This window comes from Typopeltis vanoorti, chromosome 20 (assembly GCF_054136105.1).
Source record: "Typopeltis vanoorti isolate ZY-2024b chromosome 20, IOZ_Tvanoo_1.0, whole genome shotgun sequence".
NCBI classification, from domain to species: Eukaryota; Metazoa; Arthropoda; class Arachnida; order Uropygi; family Thelyphonidae; genus Typopeltis; species Typopeltis vanoorti.
This window is the reverse complement of record NC_143568.1, coordinates 61,789,668-61,811,343: the sequence shown is the minus strand read 5'-3', so window position 1 is coordinate 61,811,343 and position 21,676 is coordinate 61,789,668. Positions and strand designations below refer to the sequence as shown.

Here is a 21,676-nt window from a genome sequence, read left to right as displayed (position 1 = left end):
GGATTCTAATTTTGCCAGCCTGGCTGGCCAAGTGGTTAGCGTATCAGCTCTCCAGTCAAGAGGCTGCGGGTTTGAATCGTGCCGTGATGTTTGTGATTTTCTGTGGAAATACTAGTGGTGGAAGCAGAGTTGCAGAGTGGATACCCTCCCTCGATGAGTCTTTGGACTTCTTGGAGGTGACAAATAATAATAATAATAATATATCAATGCTACTGGAGACTGACAGTTTAGTCACCTCGATACTGTTATATGCAGATGACCATGCTTGGTCCCAGCCAATAACGAAAATGAATTGGAATATTCTCTGGACAATCTAAATCTTAATTGCTGAAAGCTTTAATATGGAAATATCAACTTGCTGGCCTGGTTGGCTTAGTGGTTAACATACCTGTTCTCCAACCAGCAGGCTGCAGCGTCAAATCACACTGTAGGCATGGATGTATGTGATTGTCTTCAGATGAGAGATGAATTTTATCTAGCAGTCTACAACCACTTTAGAGTTTCTGGATTGGATTAAAAAAAAAAAAAAAAAAGTACAACAAAAATGATAAAACAAAATAAAAGTAATGACAAAAGTACAAAAAACTCCTTAACTTGTCCACAGTACTGATGTACTATAGGTTTACAATTTCATGGGCAGGTGACAAAGAAAAGCTAAAAAAAAAAAAAAAATGATGGCCTTTCAAGGAAGGGAATGAGTTAATAGTAAAATATGTACTGAAAATACAATTCTTAAGCAAAAGGTCTTAAGCGTAGGTGCTAGGGGAGCAGAGCCCACCTAGTATATATATATATATATATATATATATATATATAATTTAGTATTTTATGACTAGAACAGCGAGAATTAAAAAAATAATAAAAACAAATTTTATTCGCATGACTAGTTTCGTCTTTCACAGACTTCTTCAGGTGCAAAAAACATAGAAATAACCAGCAAGATAACCATACAGGAACTGGCTCTGAACAGTACAAAAAAGCATTAGCAAATAACTGTTAAGGTTTAAAAAAGAAGACCTCTCTCTAACTGTATTATTAGGCAAAAAGTGTGCATTTAAGATCTCGAGCACGCCAATATTGGATAGCAGACAATCTGACAAATTGCAACTCAGGTTACTGTTAATATGTACAGGGTTAAGGATTATTTCTTTCGATTCTATTATTGTCCTTTCTGTTTCATCGTGACAATGATGAATGTTATTTGACTTTTCCCAGAGAACTGGATGTGTGAGCTCTTCGTTGGAATTTGTGGAAAACAAAACATGGCTAGATAAAGCACTGGTTCGTGTCTGCTTGTAATTTATGTCTCTCTCTCTCTCTGATGTTCCTCGATGCCAAGTTCAATTGATTTTTCTGTCTGGCTTACCACAATTGCCTATATAAATATATATATAAATCTTGCTATCTTTAGTAATGAAACAAATAAATAAATAAATAAATATGTATATATATATATAATATAAAAATCAGAAAATATGATGATAATAAGAAACAAATAATATTATGCAGAGAACAATCATAATAATGTTAACATAAGAAGAGTAAGATATAGACGGTCGGGATGATGACCCTGAAGGGTGTCGCAAACATACGTGTATATGTTCGCGTCCTGGGCGACGGAGTTTTGTCTTTAACTTTCCGACTTCCTTGAGGCTCATGATCCCTCCTGATCGGTGCACTTGCCGATGCCGTCTGACTGCTGGCGTGCTTCGGCATAGGTGCACGTACTCAGTGCCGTTTCGAAGTGCTATTGCTGCCTATCGCAGACAATCTGTTAGACACCGGGATATTTGAGGTTGTTATGTCTAGTTTTTGACTTAAAAACTAGACATAACAACCGACTTAAAAGAGAACGTAGCTTTGGTAGCGTCGTAAAGAAAGTCCGTATGTTGCAATTTTGGTGTGACAGAGCTGATGTAAGGAATAGAAATGTTCCCTTTAAAAATTGTAGTATCTTCATTGCAGCGAGGGAGAGGACCGAACAGGAGTTTGTTGATAATCTTCATTGAGTAGCCATTTAATTGAAATGTAGTAAGAAGGAGATTGAGTTCATAGTTAAGTTCTTCGTCTGAAAGAAGTGAGCAAGCCCGATGTCCGAGTGTAGAAATAATTCCGAATTTCTGTGGAGGATAGTGGTGGGAGTGAGTGTGAAGATACTTGTCTGTATGGGTAGGTTTTCTGTAAATAGAAATCTTGAATTTACCTGCTAAATGGGTCAGCTTGACATCCAGAAAAGACAGAGAACTGTTGACTTCCAACTCTGCTGTAAACTTTATGTTAGGATGTATATTATTCAGGTGATCTTGGAAGTTCTGAAGGGATTCAAGGCCATGTTCCCAAATCATCAATGTAACATTTCCAAATCTTTGGTTTTAAAGGGAAAGATGATATATATATAAGGATGCTCCCAAAGTGAAATACACAATTAATTATTGGAAGTTTTTCCACTTGTTTATGCTATAAATTAAAGATACCAAGAAATTACATACTTGGTTTAATCCTTTATCCAAGTGTAAGCAAACAAGTTTGGGCTTGAACTATTTACAGGACTGAGGAAACTTGTATAAAGAAGCTAATGACTTCACATTACTTGCTTTGGTATCCCATAATGCAAAGCACATCTCCTTGCAGACATGTTCTATTCTGCACCTCTCTGCTACATTCCTCATAAGAGAGATAGGTCCAGTCTTCTATATTTTTCATCCACTCCAGTCTTTGTCTTCCTCTTTCCCTCAACAGTTCCTTCTAAGGCAGTTATGTCTCAGAATATGTCCAAAATATCTGACTTTTCCCTTTTTAATTTCTTTCATCAGTCTCCTGATGACGCCTGCCATCTCTAGTATCTCTTCATTTGTCTTTTTTTCTTTCCATGATATTCTCATAATTCTTCGCAGCATCCACATTTCAAAGGCCTCCAGTTTTTTCACACTCAGATTGGAGAGTGTCCATGTCTCTACTCCATATAATAATGTAGACCATATGTAGCATTTGGAGATTCTTAGTCTTGTTTTCAGATTTAATTCTCTAGATGTTAGTAGAGTTTTCATACTGTTGAAAGTTGACCTTGTGATTTCAATCCTTTTTCTAATTTCATCTTCTGTCCTGCCATTCTCTGTGATCAAGTGTCCGAGGTATATGCATTTTTGCACCTGTTCTTTTTTTTTTCCTTTTATATTGATGCATATTTTTGGTATTTTCTTTTCTCTTGAAATTATCATGATTTTTGTTTTCTTAAAGTTGAAACTGAGGCCATACTGTTCGCTATACTTGAGGGTTTCATCTGTAAGAGTTTTGAGGTCATATTTGTTTTCAGCTAGAAGAACCGTGCCATCTGCATACTTTAGGTTATTAATATTTCTGCCCCCTACAGTGATTCCTTTGAGGTTACTAATTTTATTAAATATTTCTTCTGTGTATAGGTTAAAGAGAATTGGAGAAAAGACACAGCCTTGTCTCACACCTTTCTGAACTGGGAATTCTTCTGAGGTCTCTCTATTTATTCTCAGAGATGCAGTCTGTTCCCAGCAAAGATTAGTTAATAGCCTAATGTTCTTTTCCACCCATGCCTATTTTTGAAAGGATTTCAATTAATTGTTCATGCTGGACATTGTCAAATGCCTTTTTGTAATCTATGAAGCAGAGGTACACATCTTTTTGTTTTTCCAGATATCTTTCTATGATGGTTCTGACGTTGAAAATACCTTCTCTTGTACCTACATTTTCCTTGAAGCCACTTTGTGTATCATTTATTTCTATGTTTATTTTTCTTTTATTTCTTTCAAGAATAACGTATAGGAGGACTTTTGATACTTGACTGATGAGGCTGATTGTCCTGAACTCTTCACATCTTGTAGCTTTTGTTTTTTTGGGAATTGGAACGAAAATTGAGTGATTAATATCTTTGGGTAGAAATTCAGTCTCGTATATTTTATTGCATCATTTTGTTAGAAATTTCAGTCCTCCTTCATCGAGAGCCCTCAGCCATTCTACCAAGATGTTATCTATTCCTGCAGCTTTATGTGGTTTTAGTTTTCTGACTGCATTTTCACCTTCACAGAGTAAAATGGATGGTCCTTCTAAATCAGTCTGTTCAGGAATATCATTTCTTTGTTGTTCATATAATTTCCTTGTGTATTCAATCCATCTTTCCATGATTTCTTTTTTATCCATCAGAATATGGTCTCCTGAGTCTCTAATGACACTTGCATGTTTGCTGTATTTGTCCTGCTTGTCATTTCTCTGATCTTTTCATGCATTTCTCTGCTTCTGTGTTTTTGGACATGTATAATGCTATGCATTATGGAAAGGGTCACTACCCAGACTGATTTTGACCTTTATTGAGGTATGTTTAAGTGCAATTAAGAGGTATTACAAACCAGGAATACCTCTCCAAAAACTCATGCAATTTCTCAGATTACCAAACAATGAGTGACCTGAAGGATCATTTAACTCAGCAATAGTTCTACTCCCACCCCACCACCAATAAGAACTTTCAACAGTGGCGCTGCCCAATGGCAGGCTCACCCCACCATTGAGCAGAGCCACTCACATCTCAGGGAAAGCAACCACTTCAGCACAAAAAAGCACATCAGTGGTAGCCAGACCCAGAAGTGATACCAAGGTTGAAGCAATGCAGAAGTCATAATTTTCATATACGAATAGCTAAAAGGTGTCACACCTTATCATTAAAATACTCTAGATTAGAGAAAGTTGTTGGAAGTTTTTCCACTTGGTTATGCTATAAATTAAAGATAGCAAGAAATTGTATACTTATTTTAATTATATACTAATTATAATTAATTATATACTAAGGCAAGTAATGTGAAGTTATTAGTTTCTTTATACAAGTTGCCCCAGTCCTGAAACTAGTTCAGGCGCAAACTTGTTTGCTTACACTTGGATAAAGGATTAAACTAAGTATATAATTTCTTGGTTTAATCCCTAGAATTCTTCGAACTCTAGGGACACATTCTGATATCACATCGTTTAAGTATTTTTTAAACACTTCACAAAGGCTGTTGATATCCTTCCAATCCAACAATTGATACCATGGTGCAGAAACCAGCACACTCTTCAGGCGATCATAATTTCCTGTTTTGTAGTTTAGCATGTAACCTTTTCTGAACGGAACATTCATAAATTTAGCCACTTCCTAAGTGAGTACCACATGATCACTTGACACAGTTTGACAACTTGCAGATCTCTGTTCTTATCTAGCTTCTTACTTATGCAGACATCTTCACACATGCTTAATAAGGCCAAACCAGATGAACACAGAATCATTCTCTCTTCATAATCATTCTCATCATAAATACAGTTACTTAACACTGTCATTCTTACATGCAGATTCTCAAGATTCCTCCCATCAGAATTTAGTTCCCCTGACTCTTTGTGTTAGGTCTCATATCAATAATTTTTTCATGACTCCTGATACTTATTTTAATTATATACTAATTATAATTAATTATATACTAAGGCAAGTAATGTGAAGTTATTAGTTTCTTTATACAAGTTGCCCCAGTCCTGAAACTAGTTCAGGCACAAACTTGTTTGCTTACACTTGGATAAAGGATTAAACTAAGTATATAATTTCTTGGTTTAATCCCTAGAATTCTTCGAACTCTAGGGACACATTCTGATATCACATCGTTTAAGTATTTTTTAAACACTTCACAAAGGCTGTTGATATCCTTCCAATCCAACAATTGATACCATGGTGCAGAAACCAGCACACTCTTCAGGCGATCATAATTTCCTGTTTTGTAGTTTAGCATGTAACCTTTTCTGAACGGAACATTCATAAATTTAGCCACTTCCTAAGTGAGTACCACATGATCACTTGACACAGTTTGACAACTTGCAGATCTCTGTTCTTATCTAGCTTCTTACTTATGCAGACATCTTCACACATGCTTAATAAGGCCAAACCAGATGAACACAGAATCATTCTCTCTTCATAATCATTCTCATCATAAATACAGTTACTTAACACTGTCATTCTTACATGCAGATTCTCAAGATTCCTCCCATCAGAATTTAGTTCCCCTGACTCTTTGTGTTAGGTCTCATATCAATAATTTTTTCATGACTCCTGATGCCAAACACATTCAAATATAGGCTGTCCCTCTTATACAAATCCACTCTTCCCCAAACTCATCCCATACATCCAAAAACTCATATCCACTCTTTCTACACAGCCTATGCATTGAATCGTTTGCCATCATAGCCATTCTTCGTAATTCATTATCATCATATCTAGGTAATATATTAACAATTTTATTTTCTCACTCTTCACTCTCACTTCTTCCAACAACCATTTCATATCCTCTCTCATACTGAGTTTAACACTAGTTAAGTCATTGGTACCTACTAGAATTACAACCTTATTTACTTTTCTTTTCAGTTTTTCAATTGCTTATGTTATATATTTAATTTCTGCTCGAGGAAAATTTATGTTATAACACGCTCATCAATGGCATGTTTTATGATAAGTCACTATATCAAATAACATTCTTCTTTGTACAATCAACTTTACTTACCAGATTTTTGCTTTATGCACTAACTTACTTGATTCAATGCTTTGTTGTTTTTCATTTTGTTGCTGAACTTTTTTTTATTCTTCCTACATTCCATTAAAAATGCCACTTAACTTTCTGTAATTTCCTCATCATCTGTCTAATAATCTGCTTTAACCTAGTAATTTCATAGGTTAAATTTTTTCAATATCCTCTTCAATATTGTCTTAATGGAGAAATCCTACTTTGCTGTTCTTATTAACATTCTGTTTCTTCTGCATTTTTGGGCAATTTACAGTTGTATTTAATATTACAATATAAATATGTTATAAAGACAAATGGATACTTTAAAAACATGAAAATCTACTCCTGAAGAGGAAAGAAAACACAATAATTCCATTATACAAGGTTGGAGCTAAGAGTGATGCAGCAAAGACCAATTAGTGTTTCTGGTGGGATCAGTCACCAACATATTGGAAAGGCTGGTTAGGAATTACATCCAAAAGTGAGTACACAATGGTGGGATCCTCTATAGAGAACCCTGTTAAAGGTAGGCTTTGTTTGAGCCATCTGGTTCTATAACAGAGTAACAGCAGCATTGGTTAAGGGGAATAGAGTGATAGGTTTGCATAACATATGCAAAATGCATAACTTTACATTTGCAACAATGAACTGACATTTTATTACATAACCATTCTATACAAATCAGCATGCTTGCAAGGACTCTGTATCAACTACATTCGTTATTGCCCTCCCGAACTCAGCATTGTCAGCAAATAACTGAACATCGCATTACAGGCAGAATACTATATTAATGGGAATTTGTTGGCAGTAGTCAGTGAAATTTAATGGGCAGTCTCATGCACCCAAATTTGTTGACAGGGCCAGTCTTCTCTATAAAGGGGCCTGGGTGCAAGAAACTTTTTTGGGGCCCTAAAATATTTTTCAAAGGTAAAAATTAAAAGGATTCGAGATAAACGTGTTGTAAAACCACTTATCTGCAAATGATTTTGGCACAGGAAAAAAAAAACACATTTGAAATGTAATACGTTTCCGCAAATGTGTACCGACTGTGCCCACTCGATCGTGGGACCTGGGTGCATTGCGCCCACTGCACCCCCGAGATGGCCGGCCCTATTTGTTGAGGTTTGGAAAGTTTTTTAGGTGCATGAGACTACCCCAAATTTGGGAAGCTTGCATCTTGAGAACTTCAGCCCAACAGCCAAGACAACCCAATATAGCCTGCTAGGAGGTACTTTTAGGATCTAGTAACACAGTAGTTTTCTCTCTTCTGCTGCATTTGCTTTTTGTAGTGCCTGCGTACACGTGTCATAGTTGTATGTTCCCATGAAGATGGCAATGTGACATTGCCGAAATATAGGAGGTATTTATTAGTTTCTTTTAATTAATATTCCAGTATACGTTGTAAATTCCTTAAATAATTTAATAGTCATGTGTTATCAACGTATAAGCTTATCTACAAGAATTCTGTTTCCTTTGTATGTTTTTGAAGGAATGAATTGTATGCCATTTGTTTTTCTTTTATTGCATTGTCTATCTATATCTGTGTTCCAGATTTTTAATGTTTTTCTTTTTAATATTTTATTTTTCTTTCCAAGTACTTCAGAAGCTGCTTTATGGATTATCTTTATTAAAGTTTTCCATTCTTCTATAACTTCGCTGATTTAAGCTTCCTTTAGATAATTTGTTAATTGTGATTGATATAGTATTCTAATGCTTTCTTATTGTAATAGATATAACTTTTTCTATTTATTGTTTTTTCTTATTTACTTCCTTTCTCCATTTTGCTAGTATTTCTATTTTAGACTACTAAGTAATGATCTGAAAAAAATATCAGCTTATTACTTAGTTTCACTTCCACTGTAAACATGTACACATCTCTCACATGTGGAGCTAGTTTCTGAAATTAGTAATGATGTAATCAATTATAGATCTTGTCCTCTGGTATCACAAGTATATTTATTGATATCCTTTTTTTTAAAAAAAAAAAAGGATTGATTGTTTTAAAACTATTGAAAGTACAGAAGTCTAATAGTTCTTGACATAATAGTCTAATTTCATAGTTTTGGCAGATAACAGATTAATCTGGAGGAAAATTGTCAACAGGAAGTTAGTAATGATTAACTTTTTCATGTAGTACTATCATTATATCCTGTCCTCCCCCCACCCCAAAGGGACAGGGGAGGAAACCCTATACGAATATTATTATTATATCCTGTACACTCCCTAAAAGGCAGGACTTTGATGACGATGTTAATGCAGCTATCTTTTCTGTTTTACCGAGTCTAAAACATGCCAATGTCCATGAAACCGAAATGATTGGTATAGTCTCCAGGATGGATCTGTGTTACAACTGAGCCTCATTCTAATTAGTTATTGCTTTGGATGTAAGACTCAACTACAGCTTAAACTTCTGTTCAAAAATGATTTTCAATGCTTTTGAACAATGTCATTCACATGCAACAGCCAGTGAAATTCCATTGTTTTAATAAATAAAGCAAAGATGCAACTTCAATTATCAGTACATTTTCAAGTAAAGAAATGCATAATAAATGAAATAACACTGAAAATATGTGTCATCCAGTAAAAACAATACATGCATGACAAAAATAAACAGACTATCTAAACAGTAACTGGATAAAGACACTTTTTATCTGACAGCAGGCTTCAGAATTAACTAAATGTTTTAATAACAGAAGGTTGCCTTGACTGCTTTTTTTTTTAAGATTTCTTCATCGCTTATTATAAATCTTTCCCTGACATTGATATTTGCTATGAGTAAGTGCATTCTAACAACGTTAAATTACAGTTTACTTAAAATCACATCAGTTCTTATAATTGCTGCATCCATTTTATTTATTTTTAACTCCTAAATATATACTAAAATGCAGGTAGTACTGTCAGCATGCTATCTCCAGTGATAATGTCACTCAAAAATGTCATCATATGTAACTAGGTCTCGTTTATCCTTATGAGGTCCTTTTTGAGAATCACTTGCAGCTATATATAAAAAAAAAAAATAATAATAAAAAAAAATCAGCAGTTATAATAATAATAAAAAATCAGCAGTTATATAAAACACTATCTTCTATAAAGTTTAATGAATTATGCAAATGATATTAGATGCAAGTGATAATTTTTTTTTATCTCCAACATAAACAAGACAGGTTATGAAAAAAAAAAAATGTGCATAACATTTGATCATTAAACAATCAAGAATGAATATCTTTGAGAACCAGGAACAAAATTTTTTATTTGTATTAAGAAATATGCATTTAGCAACTCTTACCAGCTTAGCAGGGCAAGAAAGTAAAGCTCTGCTTATGCTATCAACAGTGAAATGAAATCCCACTATGGCAGGGATGGTAAAAATCTTTAGCTGCTTGCTAGATACTTCATTATCCAACAGTTAAAGATACCTAGCATGACATGATTATTCTGCTTAATGGAGGGCTGAAGTGGCATAAAAATCTATTTGGTCTCTAGAATAGCATGCCTGGATTAACACAACTGTTCATTATATTATACATTAATGAACTACAGGTTTCCAAACTATTATTGAAAGTTTGGAAACCAATGAAAATTTAACATGCTGGTCTTAAAAAACAAGGAATAATGACGACTTTTTTTTTAAAATCAAAATCAAGCTAATGCTCATTTTGCAGTATGTGGATCTTGATGAAGTAACTTTTATTTCATAAAATCACACGTTAAAAAAAAAGAAAAAAGAAAAGTGAATACGTACTAGAGAAAGCAGAGGATTGGCCGCGGTTTAGAAGTGTTGTTAACATGTTCATTATTGATGTACTTTTCTGATAGGTATTTGAATTCATAACAATGCCAAGTGATCCCAGCTTTCCAGAGTTTCTCCTTGTTCATTGCATTATTCAAGATCATTTGACAGCCAGATACTTCAAATATGAAGATGTTAAGAAATTTGTTCTTGAAATTGTCAATTTCTTAAGCTTAAATGGGAAGCCCACCGACAGTTCAAAAATTTTATTGAAAAACTGGAGCTTGAAGATAACCCCAGTGATGTCTCGTTCTACTATATTATGAAGTGTCTTAAGTAGGTTTGTGGAGCTGTTGGAGCCTATTATACTTTTCTTGAAGAAAATAAAAGTTTCTATCTTCAACTGGAAAATGATGAATGGATGAAAACCTAATGTTCCTTACTGATATAATGAATCATCTACAAATTCTCAACTTGGCACTGCAAGGAAAGAATAAGATTGTTTCTTATCTTTGTCTGAAAGCTGAAAATTGTCTTACCCACATAATTTTCAGCATTCAGAATAAAATAAGTTTTTCAAAGAGACACAGTATCAAGAAACTTCAGTTAACTTCCCAATCTCAAAAGGAGAGTAAATACATTCCCTAATATTGAAATAAAAGACCACAAATTGCAAGATAAATTACAAGGACTGCTTGATAATTTCCTAGATAGGTTTGAGAACCTGCTTCACCTTTCTTGTAAATCCATTCATGCTTGATGTGATCAATGATGGTTGTCCAATTCTCGAACCTCTGGTTGCAGAATCATCTGCTGTGGGAATAGAACCAATAGAATTACAGGAGGATCTGAAAAGATGATCCATAAATCCCAGTCTTCAACTAAGTTCTGGAAGCAAGTTTCAGAAATAAAACATCCTGAACTGAAGAATTGTAGCAATGTTTGTTTGTGTCGAAAATATTATGATAAGACTATAATTTTTAAGGTGGTATTCTGATTAAAATATCTCTAATTTTATTGGTTTACATATATATTTCCCTCCATGTTTTGACCAGATATTTACTAAGACAGATAATTATCATTAAAATATCTGTTTTATCCCTTTTATTTTTGGCAGTGTCATTTAATGTTAATGAAATGCAAATGTGCATTTTTTTCTTAGATATTTCCATAGTTGTATGTGTACTTTGTAATTTTTAAAACTAATACAAATTAACAGTTTAAAAACTGCATGCATGAATAAATATTATTACATACATGTATTTCTTAATATTTCTATAAAATTTTTAACAAAATTATTATTATTACGGGCAACTATAAGGAGTTCTTAGACTCACTGAGGGAGGCCCTAAACACCACGTCAAGAACTATCCAACATTTGTGCAATCTATCACACTTTGCTTTGAACTCATTCACAGTCATGGCACCCACAAGAAACTCTGACAACCTATTCCACTCATTCACTACTCTCCAAGCAAAAAACCTAATTCTAACACCCTTGCTAACTACACTCTTACTCATTTTCCATGGATGACTCCTAGTTCTCCCACTAAGACACCTGTTTGAAAAATTTCCTCTGAATTAATCTTGTAAAAACCCATCAGTAATTTGTATGTCTCAATCATATTGCCCCTTTTCCATCTATCAACCAGTTTCTGTAACCCACAAATCTTCAACCTGTTCTCATAAGGTTCATTCCATAGACCTGCTACTACCTTGGTCACTTGCCTCTGGATCCTCTCCACCTCCTCCTCATCACCAAGAAACCCTGGTGCCCAGATCTGCACACAGTAGTCAAAATGGGATCTTATGAAGGTTCGATAAAGAGGAACAATAACCTCCTTGTCTCTGCTCGTCAAAGTATTCTTCAGTAACTAAGTGATCTGATGAGCTGCTTTAGCCACTTTTGCTACGTGCTCCCCTAAACTTTAACTCCCTATCCACTAACACTCCCAAGTCTCTGGCTTCATCAATTTCCTGAAGTATTCCAGTGATGTGTTATATAACTCGTAATTTTTTCACCCCAAAATGCATAACCTTACACTTTGTCACATACCTAGTCTTACACCTAGTCTGCCAATCTATCCAAATAGTTCTGCAAAATTTTGACATCATCTGTATTAACTATTGTTCTACCCAACTTTGCATCATTCGCAAATAACTGAACATATAACCTCTCAGATCCTTTCCAATATTGTTAATGAAGGAATTAAACAGTAGCAGTCCAAGAACAGAACCCTGCGACAGGCCTTCTTTTGGCCTCTACTCCTGAATAAACTACCCTAATATCTCTCCATCAACCTCCCTCCTATCCATCCCGATGTGCTGCAGTTTTCTGATTAGAATTCCATGTGGTATCCTGTCCAAGGCCTTTGCAAAGTCCACAGTATCATTGTAAACCCATTACATTTATCCAACTCAACTGTGCGTATAATGTGCATGTTTGCAACTGATGCTGACACTGAAATAAACAAATTAAAAGTGAATATTAATTCAGTTTTAATTTGTGAATGAAGTAACTTTAATATTTACTAGTCTTCTTTATTTAGGAAGTAAAAATTAGGAGTAATTTTTAGAAAAAAAAATACTCATACTGTTAACTAATAGGTATGTTAATGGGTAAACAAAATGTGCATGTAACAATAAAAACATGTGTGTAATATTTGTTCATATCTTGCAGCTCTCAAACATCTGACATTTAGTGCACATGGGTCTTAAGTAAAGGAAGTTTGGCTGCCCAGTACTATAAGAGTAGTTCCTACAAGTTTTCTACATGAGTTTACTTACTCTAGTTAAATTCCATTTCAAGTCAACCAAAGAGAGCAGACCATTTCTGAACTGAGAAAGGATCCTGCCATATTGTTAGTTAAAAGATGCATACCCATTTATGTTAAAAGTATGAGTAATTTTTTTTCTAAAAATTGCTCCTAATTTTTACTTCCTAAATAAAGAAGGCTAGTAAATATTAAAGTTAATTCATTCATAAATTAAAACTGAAATAAACAAATTAAAAGTGCCAATTAATATTCACTTTTAATTTGTTTATTTCAATGTCAATATCAGTTGCAAACAAAAGTTCCCATTATTTGTTAAGACACTGATATTTCAAATTAGCACTTAACAGATGAAGTGCAGAAATCATAGCACTCTTTGGTTGTTTTTAATACAAAGTGGCATAATTCTGTCATTGATTTTTCAAATGCAAACAATGTTTTATGCAACAAAAGAATGACAGACTTCAATAAAATGTTTCCAAATTTCAAAAGGAAATTATACATGTTAAGCATTTTCATATCTCACTGAAAAGAAAATTTAATAAACATACCTATAGCAGCCCAAGGAGATGCAGTACTACCTTCAGCAAGAACAGGAATCAAAGGTTGCCACCTTGCTAATGACACTCTTAACTTAACTCCTGATACCATACTGCCATTTACCTAATACACATAAGAATCAACAAATTATGTTTAGTTGCATACAATGAAAAATCATTTTAAAAGTTTCAGAATTGTAACAAATTTTTTATTTATTTATTTTAAACGAGTGCTTGAATTGGCTAATGTTATATTGATATAATTCTGAATTATGAGTATTCTCAAGAGTGGAAAAACATGCCCAAATCAGACTACCGCAGTTTAAAAAGAGCACGATTAATAAAATAAATTCCAGATAAAAATGACTCAAATTATTAATGCCAAAACAATCCCTCTCCCTTGTTTAAATTCATTGCACTGGCATTCTCTTCATTTTTTGAAGAATTCTTAGAAGCAAATTTAAGTTTACTTTTCAGTTCTTCCAAGGAAGTTTAATTTTATGGTATCATCATCAAATTCCTGATATGCACCCTCAGGGAATGTACAGGATAATTATGATTGTACTACATAAAACATTACTAAATTCTGATCAACAATTTTCCTCCAAATTAATCTGTTATCTGTCAAGATTCCAATATTATTAGATCTTATATTTGTCTTTTAAGATGCTTTTTACTGGATCAATTCATCTACATCTTGGTCTTGCTCTGGGTCTATTTCCTACCAACCTCACAAAGAATACGTGTTCTGCTAATCTTTCCTCTCCCATTGCTTTATTGACCTTACCAGCTGAGATTAGCTATACTAACAGATTCCTGAATGCTAACCATGGCAAAGTTCTTTGCTAATATCCTCATTTTTAATGTGATACTGCCATTAACGCCATCTATTCACTCCACTAATCTTTCACAGAACTCTCATATCAGAGGTCTTCAGTTTTTGATCAAATGTTTTATTTTCTAACCCAGCTCTCAGATCTATAAGTTAAAATTGGTTTGAACACTGTCTTGTATACAGCTAATTTAGTGTTTTGACTAATTTCTTTCTTATTCCATATAAATTTATTCAGCTCAATTCCTACCATACCAGCTTTACTAATTCTCTTATCTATTTCCATATTTAATTTCCATCTTCACTAAATATTGTGCCTAAATAGCTGAAATGTTTTACTTGTTCTACAGGTTCACCATTCAGGATATGGTTGATGTTTACAATGTTTCTGCCTTTTCATACCAAATTTATTACAACAGTTATTCAATTTAGCCAGAGAATCATGCAGACTTGTACCAGATTTATTCAGAAGAATCTTCATCATCATCTGCATAAAGTAAAGAGCCAAGATTAACATCACCAATTTTGATATCATATTTAATACCACTTTTCTTCATAATGTGATCTGTACAGATAATGAATAACGGTGGAGAGAATGTGTGCCCTTGTCACACACCAGATTTTACCTCAAACCATCTTCCTGTACCTCCTTCAATTCTAACTGCTGACTTATAGCTTAAATTGAGACTATGTATTGCTTGATATAATGTAATGTAATGAAAGAGCAGTTGATTGAGGAACATCAGACCATATTTATTGTACAAAGTTATGTATAGTTTCCTTTTATTCATATTTAATTATTATTTCCCTGTATAATTCACCTACCAAATCTAAACTGATTTCATTGTAATGTATCCTAATGTGTTGTAAATCACTTAATTACTTATTACTGTACCACTTGTGTTTGGATACGAAATAAAAAAAAAATATATAATGTAACATTTATAGCATATAATTGTAGCATTTTGAAGAACTTTCCTCTTGGCACCTTTTCATATTCCTTTTCCAGATCAGCAAAACTTAAATACAAACCCTTATTATATTCTCAAGATTTCTCAACTATTTGTCTTTAAGTGAAAATGATGCAGACAACCTCTGTTTGGCCTGAATCCAGCCTGTTCTTCATCAAGCTTCCTTACTACAATTTTTCTTAGCCATTTCTCAAGTATACTTGCATAAATCTTTGCCAGAAAACTCAGTAGGAATGCCTCTGCAATTCTCACATTCAATTTTATTTCCCTCTTTATGGATGGGTGCTATGAGAGCTGTGCTTCAATCATCTTGAATTCAATCCTCAGCTTCCAAAAAACTAGAATTTCTCTTTCACTCAAGATGTTACTTCACTCTTAAACAGTGTAAACTTTATACAGCAATCCCTTGATTAATGTGCTAATGCATTCTTTAAAACAGGCACACTAATTGAATATAATAACCTATGGGAAAAAGTATAATTCATTCCTCAAATTTCCTTTTTGATCCTTAATTTTTTTTTATAAAAGAATTAGGGCCTAGTTAAAGGAAAACCACAAAGCTGAAAGACAATAAAACATATTCAGAATATAAATGTATTATTCTGTTTCTTAATAAAGAATTGAGCTAACGCAGTTTGGCAGGCAATCAGTTTCTTTTTTTCATACAACTGACGATATGGCCCTATTGCCTCTTCTACTCTTCTGCAAATTTTACTGCTTCTGTCTTCACCAGGGTCTTCTAAGCATTGCTGCTTAAAACTTTGGTTGCATGAAAAATATTTTCAATTTGTTTCTGTGAAATCATTTTGGGCTTGTCAGTGATTAAATTTTCTTCATATTCTTCAGGATCTTCCTGCTGTGCATCTAAATTTAGCAGGTTGGAATGACTCAATATTTCAGAATGAGATTTAATTAATTTAGATTCATTTGAAAAGCTCTAAAATCATTTGCACAATGTGGAAGAAGGTGCTTCCAAGTGGCTCGCATATTGCTAGCAGTAATTTCATTTGACTTTGAGACTTTATAACCAGGCCGAGATTTCTTTGATTTGGCCAGAAAAGTCTTGGAAGGCATTCGCTTCCAAAAATGGCCGGTTTCATTGACATTAAATATTTATTGGTCACAACAGCCCCTTCTTACACAATTTTCTTCAAAATCTCTGGATAATTTGTGGCCACCTTCTTATCTTCACTTGCAGCTTCGCCTGTGATTAGAACATGATGTAGGCTATTTCTCTTTTTGAAACGCTCAAACCACCCAGCACTATGTGGAATTCTACCTTTTTTTCATCATTGATAGTCCCTTCTTTCGTTCAAGGTTACAAAGAGACTTAATGGTTTTGATTTAATAAGGTCAGTGCTTAGCAGGATCTGTTTTTGATTACAATCTTCGATCCATGTAGAAAGAAATCTCTCTAATTCAATCATTATAATACTTGGATTTTATGCATGATGAACTTAAAGCTGCCTTACCTTTCTCCTTGTATTTAGTAGCTTTTCTTAAAATTACTCTTATAGTTGATTCACCTATTTTTGTGTTCTTATCCTATCTTTGCTCTGAACTCACCTTGTTCATTTTTCTTTATTATTTCAAGTTTTTCTTCCAATGAGATTACTTTTCGAATCATTTTCACACTTCCACTTTTTTGCTCATTAATTCTTTTACTCATGATGAAAGGTTAGGAAAATACTTTAAAATGAAAATAAGAAAGGAAAACAATTGCAAAGGAGGCACGAGATATAATCAGCAAAATGCTATATAATTAGTAGAAGACATAAATTTTGGCGGTAAATTTGGAACATAGTGTACATGGAAATAGTGTAGTATGCCATTAAAAAATAACTTCGTAAAATGTTTTAAATCAGTAACTAAATTATTTCATCCTAGTGAGTAATTTTTTAAAATAGTTAGCCATAAAAAATGTATAGATAGAAAATTTTTTAAATCTGTAACATTTATTTTTAAGATGTATATAGGCGCACTAATTGAGGGATTGCTATACAAATCACAAATCTGCCCAGCTATCAACTATTGCTCTCACATTTGAAGTAGAGCTCCTAAAAGCTCCTCCGAAATGCTTAACTCAATACAAAGGAGAGCAATTAGAGATTGATAAATGGCCCATCTCTTACTGACCCCCCCCCCCCCAATTTCACACAGATATTTGGTCTCTGCAATTTGTGTATTCCATAAATATTTCCACGGCAAATGTTCATCTGAAATAGCATCAATAATTCCTCCACTCAGTACTAAGCCCACTGGAACACATACAGCTGCCACCCAACATCCTTTCACAGTGCACCTTGAAATCCACAGAACAAGTTGCTTTTCCTCCTCCTTCATCCCTGCTACTGCTGTTCTGTGGAACAGTCTTCCTCTGACGTATTTCCCAAGGAATACAATATGCAGACCTTTAAAATAAACGTAAACAAGTTTCTCCTTTCCCAACCCGCTACCCATATACAGTACTAATATACTATAGGTTGATCAATCAACCTCTCATGTATGGGCTCAACATTAAAAAAAATCTGAGAATTTATAACTTATGTGTAGGAGGTGAGAAACAAACAAACAAACTCTGTACTGCTTGAAGGCTTTAACAAAGCATTCAGTCAACTGCATCATATTTGATCATATCTCCCATATTCTTATTGTATGAAAGCAATTCCAGCAAAGCAATTAAAACTATATAACAAGTATATTATGCCAATGTCAATATTTTGCATTGAATCCAAGATGAAAGATGAAAACCCAAGATCCAGGAAGGGAAAGCACACTAACATAGGGGACCAGTTAACTCAGTTTTTTACTCTGAAAAAAAACTAATAAATGTTCTGCTCTTATAATAACAGCAATCAAACTCATACCTTTCCAACCAAAAGGCAATCATCAATGATTTCAATACGTGGAACTGGCCTCAACAAGTTGCTGTAAGTAAATGATTGCATGTTACTGATGCACTTTATCCTGCTCTAGAGACCAAAGTCTCTAGAGCAGGATAAAATTAGCTAATTCAGTCCTCAAATAAGGATGACAGTGGTCTTATACAGGACAAGGAAATTCACAAATATCCATGCCTACAGGAGGATTTGAGCCCACACCTGTTGGTTTAAAAGCAGGTTTAAAATATATTATTTTACTCAAAAGTTAGTTTAAAATATACTATTCACTCAGTGAACAAACAATGTGTGAAGGGTTTTTTCTGATAAGATCAGACTAGAAGTGATGGTGGACAGGGAGGTGAAGTTCAGAGATCACTGTCAAGTTTGTCAAGAAAAACAAAAGATTACTGTGATGCTGTTTATGACATTAATTATTAGAGAAAAGTTATTCATTAAGAACTTCCCTGATATAAATGCATCTGGACTACTATTCTCAAATCTGTTGTCTAGGTTAAGAAGAGGGAGGTAACATATATAAAATGGGTACAAAGTCAGAATAATCAAGATAACATCAGGACTAACATGTTAATTATGAAGATGAGAAAGTAAAGTATGCTATAAAGTTCGGCAAATAAGCAGAAAAGAGATGATAAAATGCTGTAGGATTTTGTAGTACAAATGCAAGTGGCAGGAAGTAAGAAAGAGAACAAAGGGATCATCCCTAAATATTAATGGTGAACAGTGAATTAAATGGAATAAACTACAAGGAGTGGTGGATACGTCATCAGTGGAATGATTCAAAGGAAGGATATTATACATTGTGCGAGTTATAGTAGGCCAAAGTCCTAAAGTCCTAGGATTCTCTGGTATAAATAACTGAATAATATTATACTATTCCAAGAAAGACAACAGGGAGAGAGGGAAAGAATCACTGCTGATCGACACTAATATTTCCCAAGTGATAGGCAAAAGTAATAAAAATGATTTTTGCCAGATAGAGAATTAACAATTTCACATGAAGATGAGTAGTTCACATATGAGTACTGAATCATTTTCTAGGATTTAATCATAATCAGCTAGGAATTAGCAAAGATGATGATAGAAATTTTAGAAGCACAGTTTTATTCTTACCTCATTGATAGCCTTTTCAGCTGATTCATTTTCTTCAAATGTCACAAAACCACAGCTGAAACAAATTTGCTCTGTGTTAATAATCAAAATAATGTTATAGCAATTAATATTCAGCAACATTTAAAATTTTACCTTGAAGCAGAAGTATGTGAGAATTTGACTAATTTGATGTGTCAAATTCAAATATAAGCCAAATCTTGTTCTTATTGTTCTCCAGTTTTCCAGGAATCAAAATTACATCCGGTGTATTAAAAGCAAGGGGCCACTATACAAAGCATCATACATCTCCTCCAGGAGATGTGCTTTGCATTAAGGGTAAACATTAAGAATAGTGATCAGACCTTATTCTACTTTTTACCATGAGTTGCCTTGGTCTTGCACTACGTGCAGGGTCAACTAGACTTGCAACACTTGCAGGTGCAAACTTGACTTGTTTGTCTGTTTGTTTACTTGGGAAATGGAGTAAAACCAGGTTTAAAATAGCTGGGTATCTTTAACAAAAATGTCATATATTGATGATAATTGTTTCACAAGAAACTTTAGGGAAGCCTCACAAATGCTTAGGATCTCTACACAATGTAATAAAAGTTTTAAAAGAGGTATATATACCGTGAGTAGACATATCGATACAAAATTAATAACGGAAAAAACTCACGTACAAAAATTATACTATTAAATAATCTTTGTACGTGAGTTTTTTCCGTTATTAATTTTGTATCGAAATGTAATAAAAATCAAGGCTTAATTTTACATCAAGTATGATCTGCTTTCATCAAAAATTTAACTGCCACAGACCTAGAATATAGCACACGTGATACCATAAAACGTGATAACAACTAGCGACGTTCCAACATACAGTAACGAATGTATCATTTGTGTTCTGGTTTATCAATTATTTAACAGTTGTGAAGTTAATACGTTTTTGTTGTGCAAAATTTTTATGTACCATTACCCCTGATGGTGTATGAAACTTGTCAGGTTTTAATTGTTTATTTTTAATAACTGTGTTTATTTTTATTACCCCTGATGGTGTAATTCTTATGGTGCATGAAACTTGTCAGGTTTTAATTGTTTATTTTTAATAAACTCTTTATATTACAATGTAGTCTCAATACTGAAAACTACCTACAGAACTGCTAGAGAAACCTATGTGTACATCTGGATTTACAACTTTTCATGAGCAGGAATCACTTGCAAAAATGAATCTTTAATGACAGGTTATATCCTGTTGATTTATATACCTATAGCATGTCTTCAATAAGATCTGTTAAAAGAGACAATTACTGAAGCTTTTAACAAAAAATTGACAGTAACAGTTTTGAAAACCTTTCAAACAAAAGCAGCATCATTTAATATGTCATTGAAGGATCAAGGGCTTACTTTGGTGAGTATGGGAGTGACAAACCTGAAGTACCTGATGCTGAACCATGCCTTATTTCATGTAATATACATCTGTTATATTATCTGTAGACTGGTCTCTACCCTTTCTTTTTATTTGCTTCCTGCTCCCCCACCCCCAATGCTATTAGAGTATTTGAGGGCAAGGGGTGAATCTTTCCTATTTTAATAATTCTTTTCGTCTTATGCAGTGGGAGTTGCCCTTTTCTCTCAGGTATTTGCCTCACATTGAAGTCACAACCCACCTAGCTGACCTGGACGAAATGGGACCAAAACTCCCCATATATGTAGAAACTGCCTCTGCAATCCTATAACTTTTTTCTTGCAGTGACTTCACTCCAAAATACTAATATAGCTGCCTTATAATACATTTCATGCTGCATTGGTGGTCATGCAAAATAATCATAGCTGTGTTTAGGGCTTAGGCAGAGGGTCCTGTTTGAGAAGTGTATTACAGTCTCCAACACAATAATAAATTTAGTTTAATCCTTTATCCAAGTGTGTGCAAACAAAGTTTGAGCCCGAAAGTATCTTCAGGACTGGGATAAAGTGCTACAACGCCGGGCAACTCCTTGCAAAGGTGGAGCAAGCTACCAACACTCCTATCTCAGTATCTTCCATGATGCAAAACACATCTCCTTGCAGATATGTATAATGTTATGCATTAAGGGAAGGGCCTACCCAGACTAGTTTCTACCTTTATTAAAGTCTCTTCAGTGGGAGCCAGGCCCAAGTGGAGATACCAGGCAGAAGCATTAGCAAGGTCATCTCCTCCTATAGGAGCTGCCAAATGGTGTGCCACCTTTTTATTAAATTACTCTGGATTTAGAGAAAGATGTTGAAAGTTTATTTTTCACTTGGTCAGACTATAATAAATTTA

The 21,676-nt window shown here is 34.0% G+C and overlaps 1 protein-coding gene across 1 annotated transcript in view; it reads right to left on the bottom strand.

The window, feature by feature from the left end:
• Positions 1-9,006: 9,006 nt before the first annotated feature.
• Positions 9,007-21,676, bottom strand: part of Nelf-E (negative elongation factor E) — a 111,926-nt gene continuing 99,256 nt past the window's right edge. The window contains exons 6-8 of the mRNA XM_090410221.1: positions 19,399-19,453; positions 13,595-13,706; positions 9,007-9,536 (exon numbers count right to left, since the gene is read on the bottom strand). Of these exons, the coding sequence (XP_090266347.1) occupies positions 9,463-9,536; positions 13,595-13,706; positions 19,399-19,453 (241 nt within the window). The 3' untranslated portion in view covers positions 9,007-9,462. The remainder of the gene's footprint in view (positions 9,537-13,594; positions 13,707-19,398; positions 19,454-21,676) is intronic.